Genomic DNA, 18,687 nt, shown 5'->3' with positions numbered 1-18,687 from the left:
CGGCGGCAGATGAGTAAAGATTTTGCAATGGGTTGATTTGGTGGTGGTGCAGCGGTTGATCTTGCCACAAACTCGAATTCTTGTATCTGCCACACAAAACCAACTGGTGCAGTGAGTTTCTCTTTTCATGCAGTCTCTACAAAACCTCTTGCTATCAAACCTGCAATGCATAACAAATGTCTAAAAATGAACAAAAATATCTAGCACAGTTTTTTAAAGTCAAAGTTGGAGAATCCAAAGGTAACCTGCAAAAGCAGAGATATAAGATGTCTTTCCTTCCAGAGTGAGAACTACAAATGCTTCACATTTTTATTGGTGTTTATTTAATTTCAATAATAACACTGATATTTCGACTTTGAGCTCACTATTACTAATAGAAGTACTTGCCATGGGAAAAATAGTGATGATGTCCATTTGGGTTCCTAGACGCTAAGGGCAAAACCCATTTATCCACAGATTTTAGAACACACTAATGACATTTTTGGTTCATAGAATAGGTTAAGAATAGAATAATATTCCTTGCAATAGACCTATTCCATCGTTTGGTAGGATCATTTTGTCATGGAAATAACATGCCTAGGAATGAACTATTACCTTCACAAGGGGAATAACCATTCATAGGGAGACCTTGGTGATAGCTATTCTCACGCCCTTGGGAATAGCTTTTATATCACAAATACCAAAAATACTATTTGCATATTATATAATATACAAACATGTCATTTAACGATTTTTGGGTTTCATTGACTCAATTTGACATATTTGAGGATTTAATTGACTTTTTTAAAGTTTAGAAGCCTAATTAACCTTTTGAAGTAAAATTTAGGGATATATTTGACCTTTTCTCTATTATATATAGATTAATTAAAAATTAAAGTACATGAAATGCCAAACATCTTGTTTTGGGTTTCTAGATGGCCTTAGTTATGGGTGTCCGCATTTTGTTTGGAAAATTGAGATCCATAATAAAAATTGATTGAATTATTGAAAAGATGTCGCTCACCTCCCACCATAAAATCGTTGCTAACTTCCAAACACTCTTGGCCCCAGTGCCCAACTGCCCGCTCGAAATTAGCACGACAACTTGACCGCTTGAGCAGGTTAGCACCTCTATTTTCCTTCTATGCGCTGCGCTCTGTGCTCGCCACGCGTTTTTCCACACTTTCTGCACCTCCGCCGCAAATCATCACCGGACCACCGGAGACCACCTAACGCTGCCGGTAACCTCCTCGCTCCTGTCTTTCTCTTCAATTTCCGTTTGCAAATTCAAGCATGTTTTTGTTTTAACATTTCTCCTTCGTGGTTTTGTTAAACTATTTTGCTATTTTTTTCTCTCTCTAGATTGTTCTAATAAAAATTCAGGACAAGCATCTGAAAATGTTCTGATCTTACTTCGCCTTCAACTATGAAAATCTTATAGTACGGAGTATTTCGGTTGATTTGTATATGAAAGTTTGTTGAAAATCTGGTTTGTTGTCTGGAAATTCTAAACAAAAAGACCTGATAACTTTTGCGGCAGAAGCTGGATCCAGTTACATATGTGGTTTCTTATATAGGATTTTATGTCATGTTAGAGTGATAGATAGGTGAGTATTTTGTGATTCCATGTTAATCTTATTCTATTTGCAAAATTTTCTGGGAATAAGGAAAAGAAATTGGACATTATTAATAAAAATGGAAATCTGCCATATGCATTTAGGTGAGCTGATTCCTGATTTGGGACATCATAAAGAAATTGACTATAGATAGCCACAAATACCTATAAGTCACTTGCAGTAATTGGGAATATTCTTTTCATAGAAGCATATGTTATGTATTCAACTATGATAAATACTCAAACTTATACTTCTTAATCTTTGTGGCAAGTTAAACTACCTAATAGATTAGTACTTTATCTAGGTGGGGCAAATGTTTTGTTTGAGCTAACTGTACTTGGCACATGATCAGATGCACTATAGGGAAAAGGTCACCATTCTTCTCCCTTGCCTTGTATGGACCTTGTGGTTTATGCGGATCTGAGCTATGCTCAACTGTTCAATGTGATAATTATGAACCTCATAATTTCTTGAAGATGTTGCCATATATGACCTATATATTTTGGCCCTTGTCCATTTATTTCAGCTGCTTTCTAATTCCCTTGTGGTTATCTCTATTATCTTCAATAATGAGCACAAAGAATAGTCCCTGGTTCCCTTTATATGATAAAGATTGATCCCCATCCTGGCACCTGAGCAGATGCTTTACATTTATTTGTTTAGTTTATTTACTTTCAGTGGATGCTCCTGCCCAGGCGGCAGTCTATAATTATGCTAAAATCTAGTGTTGCACCTATGCATTCACATTTAATGTGTACTAAATTTGAGTCTCTAATTGCTATTGAGATTTTGCAAATTATATTAGTCTCAAGTATACCATAAACTCATGTTTCAACTTCTTAGCAGATTTTATTTCTTAATAGCACATATCAATGGAATTCTTCTTTGGGCCACTGAAGGAAAAGAATGCTGGTTGCTCCCTCAGTGAGCAGAACATTCAAAAATGCCCATTCTTGAGGAACATTGATAAACCAACGAACTTTTCCTTCGTCTCTTCTCTGAATTTCCCTCTTCCAGTAAGTTAGTTTGATATCTAGTTCTTGTTATTAATTCTTCTACTGCCAATTTATATCTTTTATTGCATAGTGTTTGTTGCTTTCTTACATGTGTTTCTGGTCCCCTAATATAAGTATGATATTGTCAAGTGAAAACACTTTTTATTGGCTTTCAGGAAAAGGGAAAGAAAGGTCCCATTTTTGAAGATGGCCCCAACTTTGATATGGCCTTTAAGTTCTTCCATGGAAAAGATGGAGTTGTTCCACTGTCTGGAAGATCTGAACGTCTAAAAGACCACCTGGAAGCTGATCCAACTCCTTGTTTTAATCCTTTAGCTGCAAAAGCGGCCACAATAAGCTTGTCAGCATTTGGACCAGGAGGCCCTTTTAGTTTTAATCATTTTTCTGAGAAGTGGAACTTGCAGAAAAAGAAGTCTGACTCTAAGAAGAGAGAGTCTAAACCTAAGGTAGATTTGAATTTTTTTTTTGGTTAACATTCTCTTAGCCTGGAGTCTTCAATATTCATGAGCATTTAACTTCAAGAAAGTTTTGTACTCAAATAAAAGATTTTTTTTTTTTTAAACAACTCAAATAAAAGATTAAATAAATAAATCACTTAATACCAGTGTTAAATGCAATGGCAATAATTGCCTGCAGCAGTTTCTTTTTTCTCTTGAACAACTGTACTGCACTATATTAGTAGTATTAGCAATTTGCTGACTTGTTGCAAATATGATTTGAATATAATGTTTATTAAGTGTATAAAACTAGGAGAGAGGGTACTATGGAAGAACAAAAAAAATGGCCTGTGAGAAAACTGTGTTTTGGTGCTAGAGATAGGTCTATGCCTTGTCATGGTGCAAGTCTTCTCAAAAGATGAAATGATTCATCCTTTATTGAATTTTACTTCCTTCATATGTTAGGTAATCTACAGTATGTAGTAATCAGATCATTCCCATAAATTAATCTTCTATTCTAGCAATATTTAACTGAAATTCATTTTCCATCGAATATTGCCTTAGAATCTGTTTTAAAATATTTCACAACTTTCATGCTACTGATTTGTTCAGTTCGCCTGCAATGGCTTGTGAATCTACAGAAACATTATTTCAAATAACTATATTGACATATTTTGATGCTAACAGTGATGGGGTGCTCTGAATAACTATATTAATATTCTGATACTACTAGTTGAATTATGTTGCACAATGATGTAAAAGTAGGTTCCGCTGGATTTGGCAAAGTTATCTGCCTGCTTAAGTCACTATTTAGATTCTCTTCTCGGAGTTTAATTACTGTGTTAGATCATATTTGGAGTCTGCATGCCTTATTACAGGCTCTTTTAGTATATGTTCTGCTGCTTGGTATGCAATTCTTACTGGCATGATGAAGAGGCAGAGGAAGATCTACTTGAATATGTGCTTTTATATTTTTGTTTCTTGATCATACGGAGGGTAATCTAGTCACATAACCAAACTAATGGAAGTTAAGTGATAGCAAATTGTTTTTGTGATACCTGCACTTATTTGCATTTATTCTGCTTATAATTGCATTTTAGAAGTTCTGGTCTAGTTCCCTTTAATTAATGGAGCTCATCTTCATCGATCATTTTCCAGGGTGATTCATCGAAACACGAGGCAATGGGGAACGAGTGGTTGGAAGCAGGGAACTGCCCTATTGCTAAATCTTACAGAGCTGTGAGCCATGTCCTCCCACTTATTGCAACTGCTCTTCAACCGCCTGCAGGAATGAAGCTTAAATGTCCAGCTGCAGTAATTGCAGCGAGAGCTGCCCTTGCAAGGACCGCCCTGGTTAAGAACCTGCGACCACAGCCCTTATCTTCAAAGATGCTTGCCATTGGAGCCTTGGGTATGGCTGCTAACATTCCACTGGGAGTGTGGAGAGAGCACACCGAGAAGTTTTCACCATCGTGGTTTGTGGCTGTGCATGCTGCTGTCCCGTTCATAGCCATGCTGAGGAAGTCCGTTGTGATGCCCAAGACCGCTATGGCCCTAACTATCGCTGCTTCTATATTGGGGCAGGTGATTGGCTCAAGGGCAGAGCGACTTCGACTGAAAGCAAAAGCCGAACAGTCTTCTCCTCCCGCTCCCACCAGTGTTGTTGCAGGTTCTAACCAAATCCAGGTTAATTGTGGCAAACAAGAGATGAATAAAAACCAGTTTTCATGCGACGCTGACAAGCCGTCCGTCTCTCCAGCCAATGTGTGTTTCTAGAGGAACATGACACGTTGAAGGTATTGTAGAATCCTTAATGCAAGGATTCTGACAGTGAGAATAATGGATTCAAATTAAGGTATTTATATCAATATGATGGTGTTGTGTGTAAACACTTATATCACTACAAGAAATTTCACATTTAATGATAACACAAGTGTGTTATCACCAAAATTATCGATTAATTAGTGACCCAGTTTTTAACTTGTCACACGTTGCCACTATATATCATCCGTCACTATTATAATAGTGACGACTTTTGGAAAGTTGTCACAATTATTCAAGACTTTTGTGACAAGATTTACTTATATTAAAAGTACTATTTGAGTTATAACAATAAGGGTCACAATAAATTTACATTCTGTGACCAAATGTTATTACAAAAAAATGATCTAGTGACAACACTTTAGTCAATAATTGTATTTATTTGTGGGAATTATTATTGTTGATTTAAAAATTGTTACCCCTTACGCCAACCAATTAAATTTTAGTGTTGCACACTTTCCCGTGGGTTAAGCACGCTTAAATATAGAGTTCTTTGGTTATCTGATTATCATATCATTTTAAAGTCAAATTAGTGATAAGTATGAGCTCTTTAACATTTGTATTGGAATGAATTGAAACAATTTGACCACTACCCCAACTTGAAGTCATTCCAAAACCTATTACACACATGCACACACAATCGAGTAGGAGGATTTCACTACTACCTAAACCCGTTCTAAACCATGCTATCAACTATATGAACCCGTCCTATTAGAATTCAAAAGGTTAGGTACCTGGTATTATTTTATTTATTATCGTCTATAGATAATATTTCTATCGTCCGAATTAAAACTAAAAAATTAGCACTCAAAATTATTTAAGTATTTGAGATAAAATTCAGATATAACCGATCGATCTAACACTCACACAACCATAATAATAGGTATTCTTGTCACCTATCACTAATATTATTTGTAGGTTTGAATGAAAAAATAATAAAATATTAAATAATTTAGTATTTTTTATTTGAAAATAATATGAAAAATACATTTTGATAAACATGTTTTCTATTTCATTACCATTTTTTTAATGGAAACAAAAATGAAAAAAAAAAGTGAAAAAATGAAATAAAAAATGAACTAAATTAAATGTTTTCATATTGACATGTTCTTATGTGCTTCAATATAATAAATTAAATGGGGATATTTTTTTGGTGTAAATCACGAGGTGTTCTGAGTCCATCCAACTAATCTTCGTTTACTCCGAAAGGCATGGGAGTTAGACCAAGGAAAATTGTCACTTGTGATAATTGAAGGCATGGGAGCTAGACCAAGAAAAATTGTCACTTGTGATTATTGAATCCAGGTTATCTTTAGGATCGTCCCCACGAAGAAGTTTCTTTGCCCTTGAACTTTGGGTTAAATAAAATGAGATATGATATCACATTTGGGTCACTTTGTAGATTGTAAACTTCACTATATATTTATCACAGATACTACATTGTAATAAAGTTAGTAATACTAAAAAAAAACCATAAATTTTACAAAATTTCTCCCATGGTGGACTGCTAATTTTACATTGTCTCACATACCTGCAATAAGTATTAAATTATTAAAAGTCACTGGGACAAAAATAATCTCATTATCACTAAATTCAAACTACTACACCAATTCAAGTAAATTAAACTAAGAGATTAAATTATAACAAGTTATCCATAAGGAAAGTTGCAAATTCGAATCTCACTCCGACCAATTCAAGATTGACATAATTGTTAATTAAATAAAGGGAAAATGGCACTTTTTCTCCCTGAGTTATATACCTATAGCATTTTTTCCCCCTAAATTATTGAAGTGGCTGTTTTTCCCCCTGAAATGTTAAATGGACATATTTACCCTTAAATTAAATATTTAATTTTTTTTTTCCAACAAATTATGACCATAATTTGGTTCAAACTAAACAAACACTATAGTAACCAAACCGAAATATTCCAATTACAATTTAGAATCGAAATTCGATATTTAGAGTTTATTAAAATCTTGAACCGGAAAGGACGGTTCATGTTCCGAACTTAAAAAATAAAATACATTTATTGTTGAATTTAGACTATTTTAAAATAAAAAAATAAAATTTTAAAATAAAGACGGTTCAAAATCGCGAATCAGATCCGGAACCGCCGGTTCACGGTTCAAGATTCAAATTTTTGATACATAATTTTAATAAATTGACATTTAAATATTGGGTTCTAGATCTGAATTATAACCGTAAACTATTAATTCGATTGCTTTAGTATCCGGTTCAATTCAAACCGAACCGTGGTCATCCCTATGTATACGCAATAATTTGTTGGAGTAATAAAATAAATAAAATGTTTACTTTAAGGGTATAAATGTCAATTTAATATATTAGGGGGAAAAGACACCACTTTTAGAATAATTGAGGGGGCTAATGTGCTTACTTAAATAATTGAGAGGGGAAAAGTGCTATAAGTATATAACTCAGGGGTAAAAAGTGTCATTTTCCCTTAAATAAATACTATAAATATGTTAGAGTTTCAAATCAAGTAAAGGAACATGTACCAAATACAACACGAACCCATCATAAAGTCATTAATAATGTATCAAAGGACCCATTTCCAAAACAATCAAAACAATTTCAACATGATATAGGCATGCATACAACTCACAAATATAACAAAAAAGGACTATATTTTTAAAAGAAACTTAAAAAAGTAAGTTGTCACCATTATTGAGTACATATTGAAGAAGTACAACTTAGCAACTGCACAAAACAAAGCAATTCAAACCCCACAACATATACAAACGAAACTTTAAATTAAATCGAAGACACACGTACACATACTTTAAATATTCTTGTGAAAAATGTGTTTGAAGACTAAGCAACTAATTGGCTGATAGAGCGCTATGAAGGTGACTACAACTTTATTGAATGCTCCTTGAAGCTTTAAGGAGTTTCCAACACGGAATGTTTGGTTTAAATTATACAACACAAAAAAAAAAAATTATATTACATATTTGAGTTTTAATCAAACACAATAATTTAACATTTGTTAGAGTTAATTGTTACATTTCAATGCTATTATTTCTTTCAAAAAATTATTTTTTTTTCTTTTAATTTTGAAAAAAATAATAATTAAAATAATTGTTTATATATAATTTGACATTATGACATTATATTTATGGGAAACTTGGAAGTAACCTGTAAAAAAAATGATATTTGCACAATTTTTGAATGTTTAATGGTCTAATTGCACTTTTTTTTTTTTTTTTTTGTTCAATGACTCAATTGTACAATGTGTAAAAGTTCAGTGGCCTATTTGACATTTTTTCCTTATTTTTATACACACTGTAGTTTCATTATAACAATACTAAAAAACATGAGTGTGCCACAGAACGTAACAACTGCAGTTTCTTTTCATTAAATGAAACGATGCCATTTTGAACCATGATCCATTGTATAATAATGGTATTTAAACATGTTTGAATTAACTTTATTTATAAATAGTTTTATTAGACCAAAAACTATACATTTGTAACAAATAGAGAATTAATCATTTTAAATAATATATGGATTAAATATATGAATAAATGTCCTCCATGTGCATGTAGTACAACTCAACTCATCAGCAATCTAAAATAAATTGATAGTTTTGATCTGCGAACATGTACAAGAATGCAAGGTAAACAAGATTCGTTTGTCACTTAAAAACACATCTTGCAATTTACTCGTTTCCAAAATCTTGGGGACATTTGGACAAAATTACTGCTACTGGCCTTGTGCCAGCCTTGCCCCCCCTCCTTCATCAAGTAGTCCACTTATGTCCTCCCTCCATCTCAGCACAGCACAATTTTGTGCAGCCCACCTAACCTTAATTAAAAGTTGTTTCTTAACCTTCCTCCTCCTCTTCCTCCTCTTCTTCCTCTTGTTTTCACCACTCTCTTCTGAGCTACTGTTTTGATTTCCTCACTGCAGATTCCAATACCCCTTCCCACCTTCTTCCCCTCATCATCACCCTCTGCAGTTTTCTTCTTCTTCTTCTGCATAAACTTGATGAGCCCTTCAAGGGCAACATCTGCCTCTTCACTCTTCATCAGCTCTTCTGCAATCTCTGCGGGTGTCACCTCCACCTCTTCCAAAAGTTTGTCAATCTGAATGAAGCTGCAGTGATCTTTGAGGCCATGGTAGTTTGATGCAAGAACCCGGAATCCAGTGGGAGTGCAGTAGGACATGTGGATGTGCATGTCCATTCTTCCTGGCCTGAGTAGTGCAGGGTCCAATCTGTCCTTGTAGTTTGTTGTGAACACGATGATCCTCTCGTCGCCACAGCATGACCATAGTCCATCAATGAAATTCAGCAATCCGGATAGAGTTAGCTGCCCATACCAAACATCAAGTACTCTTAGTGGTGTGGTGCAATACTAATAATAAAATCTACTACTCCCAACTATATGCTTAATTATTAGCATACCTGACTTTGATCACCCTGGTTGTGAGTGTTTTCAAGATTCCTGTTCTGCAATTCAATGCTGCAATCAATATCCTCAATCACTAGAATGGATCTGTTCTTGGTTGTGGCTAGTATGCTTTGGAGGTCCATGTTGCTATATAGGCTGGCAAGATCCAAGTCATAGATGTCAAATTTCAAGTAATTGGCCATGGCTGCTATCAGGCTGGATTTACCTGTCCCTGGAGGTCCATACAACAAATACCCTCTTTTCCATGCCTTCCCAACTCTCCTATAGTAATCTTTTCGCCTAACGAATCTCTCCAAATCTTCAATCACTTCCTTCTTCAGCTCCCCATCTATTGCTAGGGTCTCAAAGGTGGATGGGTGTTCAAGGTTAACACTTGCATTCCAGTTCCCCAGAGAGTGGAGCTTTATGGTTTTCTTCTCTTCTTTTATGGCCTTTGATCTCTCCAGCACAAATGGTATGTATGATTTGAACACCATTTCTCTAAATTTCTTGTTGAAGCTAAGCTCAAATGATCTATGCTCCATAGTTTCTGAGGAAGGATTCTGAGATTCAAAGACTTTCAGTTCCCAGATGAACTCCATGCCTTGAAATGTATCAATGATTTTCTCCCCTTTGGTGATGATGAATGAGAGGGCCTTCTCCTCTGGTGCCTTTGAGATCTTGAGCCTATCTGCTGAGGGGCTGAGCTTTGTGCCCAGATAAACCTCAGAAGCCTCGAATATTTCGTTTTGGGTAAGCCCATTATTGTACTCATCAATCACCAAACTCACTTGGGAAGTGAAGTTGCAGTAGAATAGGCCTCCAAGTTTTGACAACACCTTGTCCCGGATCCCCCCGGGCACGAGCTGGTTGGCCATGGCTTGCAGCTCGCTCAACACGGTCCTCATTAGGACCGCGAAGGCTGTGAAAGCGGTGTAGGCTGATAAAACTGAAGCTGTTGAGGGCATATCTGCAAGAGAAAACATTTTGTCAAGACTCTTGCTTTTTTGGGGAGAAGAAAGAAGAGGCTTTTATGGTCTGTTTTTTGTTGCATATATGACATTCTGGGGGGGCTTTTATAGGAGCCAATGCAAGTTTTAAGCTTTCATCAGAAGCTTATTGGAATTAGGTGAAGATGTGGACTAAATCCAATTAAGTTCCAGCTGGTATAGTATGTAAGAACCTTGCTTTGGAAGAAAACAGCATATATTGCAAAGTCAAAGGGTGTTAATATTCCAAAATACTTGTCCACCAAGGAAGTTTAATTTGTATACAATTGCTAGAAATTGTTAAGTTAAAAGAAAAAATTGCATCTTTAGTCCCCGAGTTATAACCAAGTTCTGACTCAGTCTCTAAGTTATGGCCGTATCCGAGTTTGGTCTTTGACACTAGTGGTGTGTTGACAAAGTTAATTCCAGGAATAAAGAAGTAAATTCCTTAACAAAACTTATAAACTTAGCCAAAATACTTTCACCCAAATCGACAAAAGCTCTAAGTTTCGTATGGAATCGACAAATAAACCCTACTCCCGTTTTTCTAAAAAATTAAAAATCAAATTTCAATATTTCAATTCTATTAAAAAAAAAAAAAAAAACTTACTTTGACTAATAACTACTCGTCACTTCACTAATAACTTGGAGACTAAACTCGGATACAGCATAACTTAGAGATTGAGTCGGAACTTGGTTATAACTCAAGGACTAAATATGCAATTTTCTCTAAACTTTGATAAAAGACCCAACTTTCTTTTTTCTTTTTTGAAATAAGACCCAACTTTCTTAAAACAACAGTATCTGCATTTGCTCTAGTATTCGATCACCTAAAATGTTTTACCATACAAACATAACCAAATAGAATAAAAACTTACTGCAGTAATTATATTGTTTAATAGAGTTAATCAATATTTTGATCCCTCAATTATGTTTCAAATGTTAATATAGTCTTTACTTTTTAATTTCAACCAATTTGATTCTTGAATTGTTTAAAATTTTGTGAATTAAACCCTTTTAAGGATCAAAATTATGATTTTCACATCTTTAAAATTTTGTCAATTTGATCCCTAAACAGATTTAATTAACAAAATTTTAAACAATTCGAAGATAAATTGGCTGAAATTAAAAACGAGTGACTATATTGATCGTTGGGAAACAATTGAGGGAGCGAAATGTTGATTTTCCCTTGTTTAATAATATTCTTAGCTTATATCAGAGTGAAAACCAAGAAAAGATAAACTCCACTCACTAATGCATGGAGTAGTATAGTGAAAAACCTGAATGAGAGCTGAGGAAAATATGCAATCAGAATTAGGCCGGATCAAATGCAAGCAGTGCCCGTATAGTAGGCTAGGCTGCTTGCCCTTTCCTCGTGATTCACTCAAATGCTAAGAATCAAATACAAACTAAGCAGGATAAAAATTAAAGGTGAAGTCAGGTATCAAAAAGGTAAATATGTCTAGCCAAGCACTTTCTCCTCAGATGTGAGGTCATGAAATTGAGCGTCAATGGAAGGAGTATATAACACAAGGAGAAAAAGTGTCATTTTTCGATTCCTACCTATTATTTTCAATAGTATCACATTCCACTTGTGTTTACACTCTACATAAATGTCTTACACCAAAATTTAGAAACCAAATATGAATTGTAGACCATATATATATAGTCCTTGATAGCATTAATGATCTAGGGGCAATACTCTAGTAAGTAGAAAGAGAGTGAAAGTTTTTTTTTTTTTTTTTTTTTTTAATTTTTATTTATTTATTATTAGATTTTTTTTATATCAAGAAACCTCAAGGCACAAATTGTTTATGGAGTTTTAGGTTAGGAAATTTTAAGTTAAGTCAGGATACACTAAGGATTTAAGTGTCCAAAAATCTTTTTATTTTTTTGTCTCCAGATCGGGAGATGAAAGAGGGAAGAAGGCAACCATGGTAGGCTGGTAGCCTTTAACGGGAAGGATTTTTTTTTTTAAAATTAAATTTAAATAATTAATTATTTTTTTTTATTTTATTATTTAAAAATAACACGTCAGACGTCATGTAAGAAATTACTTGCATTTACAAGTAAACAATTTATATTTAGATTTGAATACATAAGAATCATAAGTTGATGATTTCAATTGTTACTTTTTAAAGTTCATAGGTCTAATTGATTTCTCGCATAAAGTTCAAGAACTTATTTGACTATTTTCCTTGTAATTCTTTTTTTTTTTAAACATTATTTTTTTCATCAGAACGGAGGGGGTACCCAAAAAATCAAAGACGCCTGGGAAACAAAGCTCCCAGCTTGTCGTGACCAATAATGTCACTCAGCTCCGGAGGCGCATCGTGGACCGCACGGTAACCAATCTGATGGGCGAGCGCCGCCGTAGCCAGCCAATCTGCTGCCTTGTTCCCTTCTCAGAAAACGTGGTTGAAATGAATTTCGCTCAACCTTACGATCTCCCGTGCACACCTCCTTACAATGTTGTTATCAAATCTGCCTCACTCTTCGACCCGCGGAAATTTTCCAGGAGGCGCTTAGAGTCACACTCAACTATGAGTTTGGATACCCCATTTGCATTCGCCATGCGCAGACCGTGGTAAAGTCCCCATGCTTCCGCTTCCAAAGCTTGGCAACGTCCTATGTTGACAGTGAAACCTCCAAGCCAATCCCCATGTTCATCTCTGATGAGACCACCGCAGCCTGCCACTCCGCTGCCCTTACAGCTTCCATCGATGTTGAGTTTGAACCAGCCGCTATTTGGTTTTTTCCACCCCACCTGACTTGGTTCCGCCTTGTTCCTTTCTCCGGATGGATGCGCTTGGAAAACGCAGCTTTGACCTCCAAGTCATAGTGGGCTAGCCAATCTAACTTGTCTTTCACCGGGGTTCTCCGGCCGTTGAAGATGCCATCACATTATAGTCATGAACTAAATGTAAAATTGATTAAATAATTACTTAATTTTTTGTATCGATCTTATTTTATACGAAAAAAAAGAGATTATTTTTATACTTTAATTTAAAATTTACATACTTTTATATAATAATGTTTGATGTTTGATTTACCTTCACAAGAAATATAAAAATGTTTTGATTTATTTATACTCTTAAATGCTAAATATTAAATATTGTAATTTAGTTCAACTTGAAGACATGTATAAAAATAAATCCGCTTTATATAACAGTTACACATTGTAATAGAGTGAGTAGTATTTAAAAAAGCGTAGAAGAATATAAAATTAAAGGATGCAAATTGTATTACTTTATTATTATTATTATTATTATTATTATTATTATTATTATTATTATTATAGAATTAGGTATCTCAGGATATCGTGTCATTATATATACCAACTAATAATAAATTAATATATCAATTATTTTGAATCCAATTAATTAATTAATTTTCTTTCTCTAATTTAACCCCGCATTATATTGAAAATGAAGATTTGGATTAATAAGAATTGATGTGTCAATTTATATGATCACATATTCACATGGTATATACAATTCATAAAACTCGAATAAGGGTGTCAATATAATATTTAGGAACTACGGGGGTTGAATGTGATCTCAAGAAAAGTTTCTTGGGGGTTTGTGCAATTAACCCAAACTTAAAAACCCCATCTTTCTTCCCGGGTTAAACCCTCCGTGACCTCTGCAATCCCTCCATTGAACTCGCTCGCCGAAATCAGCAGATTCGTTTAACCATTCGTGTAGAAAGGTTCGGTTTTTGGTTTATTCTTGATTTCTTCATGTGTTTAAGCATTGGGTTTAGCTACTGTTTGAGTGCGTATTTTCGTTTGTTTATTACAATTCTGAAACTTCAGTCTGGGTTCCATTTGGGCGCATCAAAATTGTTTTTGTCCTTTATGATTTGATTTGTGGATAGGTGGCAATGTGGCATTATGAATTTTGAAGTTTAGCTTGTTTTATGGGGAAGAGCTTCTAGAATCTAGAGTTCTAGTATAATTTTTAAAAGCTTTTATGATATTTAGTAATGAATTTGTGCATCTATGACATTTTCCTGATATGGTTGGAGATTTTGAAATGTTACCCACAGATAATGGGTTGGAAGGCTGCTCAGAAACTCATACATCACTGGAAGGTTCTCAGAGGTGATAATGTAAGTAAAAACTCATGAATGAAGTCTTCTAGAATTGGTTTGTCACTATCCTTGATTGCCCATGCCACCTGCAAGCTTCTACAGCATTTGAAAATAAATTGTGACAATTTGTTAGTTGTTATTTTCCAGGTTATGATAATTAGAGGCAAAGATAAAGGTGAGACGGGAATCGTTAAGCGTGTTGTACGTTCACAGAATCGTGTTATTGTGGAGGGCAAAAACCTGGTTAGTAAATTTTTTTTCTCTATGGTACTAGGCTTTTGAATCTCAGAAAAAAAAAATGGTGACTTTGGTTAGACTTTTGAATCTCAGAAAAAAAAATTGTGACTTTAGTTATGCAGCCCTTTTCCGCTTTCACCATAACTCCTTAAGCGCATGATATTGTATCCATAAGCATATAATTGACAGGAATTGGAATAGCAGAAAGGAAGCTGACAAATCTATAAGTAGCGAATTTTGGTTATTCCTAGCTCCTATTTGTAACTCTGATGAAGCATGAATTTCATAGAGATAATTTAGTCATTCTTGTTCGATGAAGCATGAATTTCATAGAGATAATTTAGTCATTCTTGTTGAGCATATAATATATAAACATAAATGTGCAATCCAACTATCAGCTTAGGCTTTTAGCTGAGATGGAACACATGCTTAAATTTGGTAGTAGAGCCAACCTTATGCCACCAACAAAAGTAATTGGCTTGCACACGTGAGGGGGTGTGTTGAGCATATAAAATATATAAACATAAATGTGCAATTTTACTTGCAGTAACACTAGTGTTAACATTAACCATCTTCTTACCAGAATTATGATGTTGCCACATGTTTGTACTTTTTGGTATTCTTATATTTATATGCCTCTTGTCACATGAACCATTTGCGTGTTCTGCAGGTAAAAAAGCATATTAAACAAGGGCAAGGTCATGAAGGTGGGATATTTACAGTTGAAGCCCCATTGCATGTCTCTAATGTGCAGGTTCTAGATCCAGTGACTGGGTATGGATACATTGGTTGTTGTCTAAACACCTTTTACTATCGAGTCCTGTTAGCTAATGTTGGCTTTTGCAGGCAACCATGCAAAGTTGGAATCAGATACTTGGAAGATGGCACCAAAGTAAGAGTTTCCAGAGGTATTGGAACATCAGGCTCCATTATTCCTCGTCCTGAGATCTTGAAGATAAGGACTACACCAAGACCATCAGTTGGTAAGTTCAAATTCCATCTGTTTTTGCATATAGGGAAATGTATTCAAGCTATTCTATGCTTTAGTTTTAAGGCTCATGCTTCTTAGGTCCTGGAATTTAGAGGCAAGAATCGCACTCATCTTAATACTTAATAGAAGAGTTAATACCATATGAGGTCCTTTGAGTATAGTGATTTGGCCATGTTTAGTCCTAAACTTTTAAATTGACCACCCGTGGTCCTTAGAGTTTCAAATTGTTACCGTCCGTGGTCCAAGTTAACCATCCATGGTCTTTCCAAGAGGATCACAGCTGGTTAAATTTTGAAAGTTGAAGGACCATGGGTGGTTAACTTGGACCACGGATGGTAACAATTTGAAAGTCGAAGGACCACCGGTGGTCAATTTGAAAGTTTTGGACTAAACGTGGCAAAACCATTATACTCGGAGGACCCCATATGGCATTAACTCCTTAATAGAATGGTTAATCTATATGGATCATTTGAAAATTCAGGATGACCATAACTTAAAAATCCAGGCACTCTTTTCCAGTATGAACCATTGGAATAAGTTGTTGATTGATGTATATTAGTGAGGTTCAAACTGATACTGTGACATTAGTTAGGAAGAAAACTGCAATTGAACATCTCCTAAGGGAAGTCTTGAAAGGGGCATGTTTTACTGCTAACACTTTGCATACAAAGGTGAAATAAAAGTATAAAACTGCTAACCATCATTTTATTCTTCCCTATATATAAATTTATAATTTTGTCAGTGATAGCAAAAAATGTTATTTTGTGAGGTGAAAGTATAAAGATTAAACCTTCAAACCTGAAACACTATTTTGAAACCCTTAAATTTGAAAAATTAGTAAAAGGAAAATGGAAAACTTGAAATAAAAGTATACAAACTTTTGGTTTTTATCACTGAAAAAATTGATTGATAAGGTAGCGAACAACTTGTCTGGAGAGGAGCTAGATGTGAAAGAACAGAATCTCTTTACTCACTTAATAAGCAAGAATAAAAGGGGAGAACAATGGTAGATTGGCTGCAAGCATGACAGTTTATTTAGATCTTTGGTATGAGATGACATGGGAAAGTAGTTTTTTGTGGTACTTTTTTACTGGTACAACTTGGCTCATTGAAATCATTGTCTCGACTAGCTAGGGTTAAGGGTTGAATGTACACCGAGCCTAGAGCATCACCAATAGTTGTAGTTTTTGAAGAGTTTTTGCAGGTGTGACTAGGTAAGAGAAGATGGGAGAAGAGGGAAAAAAGAAAAAAAGCAAAAAACAAAATTAAAAAAATTAAAGATTTACGTGCCCAGTCGGGCGTGTGCGCGAGATTTGCGCCTCGCGCAAGGCAGAGTTTCTTGTCTTCTTTCTTAGTGGGGCCCACAGAGCTGACAAAACCTCGCTCTCTCTCTCCTCCACTTCAACATGGCTTTCTCAAAAACCACTGATGGGGATGCATTTTACGGGTGCAATTGTTTTTATCCCAATAAAGTGTCCTTACTAGCACGTCTTCTTAAGCTACTCCTTATAATCTCATTTGTAAAAGAACATTATATTCCTTAAATCAAGCAATATGGCGTATTAGCATTGCATAGTCGAATTTGTGTTACTTGATGTGTCTAATGCAGTTTTTTCTGGCTTTATGTTGCTTCTTTTGTGTAGCTGGGCCGAAGGACACTCCATTGGAAGATGTCTTGGAGAAGACATATGACCCGAAAACTGGAAAAGGCATGCCAGATCTTTAAGGAATGCTACTACTATATTTGTTGTCATGTTCAAAGCTTTTGATGCAGTGAAGCACAAGTTGGATCTTATGATGATATATTGATATGGCTGTGATGTATGTTCTTTTTTCATATAATCATATGGTAACTTGATGGCCTATGCATCATCATACATACTGCAAAACATGAATGAAATTTCTACTTCATCTGCCTCCCAATAATGTTTTTGGGTTTTGGGACTCAAAACTCTTTGACACTAGCTGTGTAGGCTAGTGAATTAAACCATTTATCATGTGGGTCTTGTAGTCTAGTGATATGAGTTTATGATTCTTACATAAGAGATCATATATACGACATTTATTCTTGTAAAATGTATTAAAAGAATATTATATCTTGAACTTGTTGCCAGTTTTTGCAAATCTACACTTCTTTTTTTGAAAACCAACCAACGAAACTATTATTAAAACTCAAAAAAATTGTGAATACAATGAGGTGAGGACGTGGGGTTCCCACCCCAGATTTGATAATCAACTTGAGAGCTAGTAGCCTGTACAAACAATATTGCCATGTTAGAAGCATTTCCACAACAAATCTGCTCCAGCCCGGTTAATCGTTTTCCTTGTCATCTTTTTTCCTCTTGTTCTAGTTAACAAGCTTTTGTCTCTTGTATTGTTACGAGGTTTTTTTCTTCTTTCGGTTTTTACCGTTTGTTGGAGTGCTGGGGGGGTTTATTTATTATGTTTCCTACCAACCATTTTTGGTATTGAATGCTGGTTGTTGGCTGATTCTTTATTATCCGTGATATTAGTGTTCTGGTGATTTTTTCCATGCTTTTAAGTCCCTATTCAGTCGCTAGCTGTTCACTGTCTTTCTCTTGAACAGTTGAATCTCTTTGCATCACACCCGCTATCTCTCTTTCCCACTCAACTTGATGGCGTCAAGCAGCCGCGGAAAAGAACCCCTGGAGTCACAGTATGCATCGATGAGTATCCAGGACGATGTGGAGGTTGATATGCCTTTGCTGATGAGGAAGCTTGGAACACTCATGATGACGGAGTGTTCACACTGGTCGGCACTCTCTTAACAGACAAAGCTGTGAAGTTTACTTTCCTGAAGGAAACCATGGCAACCATATGGAGACCAGTAAAGGGGATGATGGCAAAGGAAGTTGCCTCAAACTTATTCATCTTCCAGTTTTTTCACGAGAAGGACATCCGCAGAGTGAAGGAGGAGGGTCCTTGGTCATTTGAACAACACCTTCTCATTCTGCATCAGCTTCAAGACAATGAATCTCCATTTGAGGTGGATCTCTCCAAGGCAGAGTTTTGGGTGCAAATCCACAAAATACCAAAAAGAATGATCAATCTTAAGGTGGCGGAGTTCTTAGGA

The 18,687-nt window shown here is 35.3% G+C and overlaps 3 protein-coding genes across 5 annotated transcripts; 2 read left to right on the top strand and 1 right to left on the bottom strand.

The window, feature by feature from the left end:
- The first annotated feature begins 1,015 nt into the window (after positions 1 to 1,015).
- Positions 1,016 to 4,973, top strand: LOC109177331. Of its 3 annotated transcripts, none has more exons than XM_019326655.1 (4): positions 1,016 to 1,220; positions 2,459 to 2,611; positions 2,767 to 3,057; positions 4,207 to 4,973. In XM_019326655.1, exons 2-4 carry the CDS (start codon positions 2,468 to 2,470, stop codon positions 4,822 to 4,824), a joined length of 1,053 nt encoding a protein of 350 aa, XP_019182200.1. In that variant the 5' UTR covers positions 1,016 to 1,220; positions 2,459 to 2,467; the 3' UTR covers positions 4,825 to 4,973. The 3 variants fall into 3 exon arrangements, with proteins under 3 accessions (XP_019182200.1, XP_019182199.1, XP_019182201.1); XM_019326654.1 differs by having other exon boundaries at positions 2,442 to 2,611; XM_019326656.1 differs by having other exon boundaries at positions 2,439 to 2,611.
- Positions 4,974 to 8,373: 3,400 nt separating this feature from the next.
- On the bottom strand, positions 8,374 to 10,406 carry LOC109177329 (AAA-ATPase At3g50940-like). Its single transcript, XM_019326653.1, has 2 exons — positions 9,296 to 10,406; positions 8,374 to 9,200 (listed from the first exon to the last, which is right to left on the bottom strand). Exons 1-2 carry the CDS (start codon positions 10,265 to 10,267, stop codon positions 8,700 to 8,702), a joined length of 1,473 nt encoding a protein of 490 aa, XP_019182198.1. The 5' UTR covers positions 10,268 to 10,406; the 3' UTR covers positions 8,374 to 8,699.
- A 3,495-nt stretch (positions 10,407 to 13,901) lies between these two features.
- On the top strand, positions 13,902 to 17,608 carry LOC109177332 (50S ribosomal protein L24-like). Its single transcript, XM_019326658.1, has 6 exons — positions 13,902 to 13,981; positions 14,321 to 14,383; positions 14,513 to 14,608; positions 15,273 to 15,376; positions 15,449 to 15,585; positions 17,237 to 17,608. Exons 2-6 carry the CDS (start codon positions 14,324 to 14,326, stop codon positions 17,317 to 17,319), a joined length of 480 nt encoding a protein of 159 aa, XP_019182203.1. The 5' UTR covers positions 13,902 to 13,981; positions 14,321 to 14,323; the 3' UTR covers positions 17,320 to 17,608.
- The last annotated feature ends 1,079 nt before the right edge of the window (positions 17,609 to 18,687 follow it).

Source organism: Ipomoea nil, unplaced genomic scaffold (assembly GCF_001879475.1).
Source record: "Ipomoea nil cultivar Tokyo-kokei standard unplaced genomic scaffold, Asagao_1.1 scaffold0804, whole genome shotgun sequence".
NCBI classification, from domain to species: domain Eukaryota; kingdom Viridiplantae; phylum Streptophyta; class Magnoliopsida; order Solanales; family Convolvulaceae; genus Ipomoea; species Ipomoea nil.
This window is presented reverse-complemented; position numbering and strand designations above follow the sequence as displayed.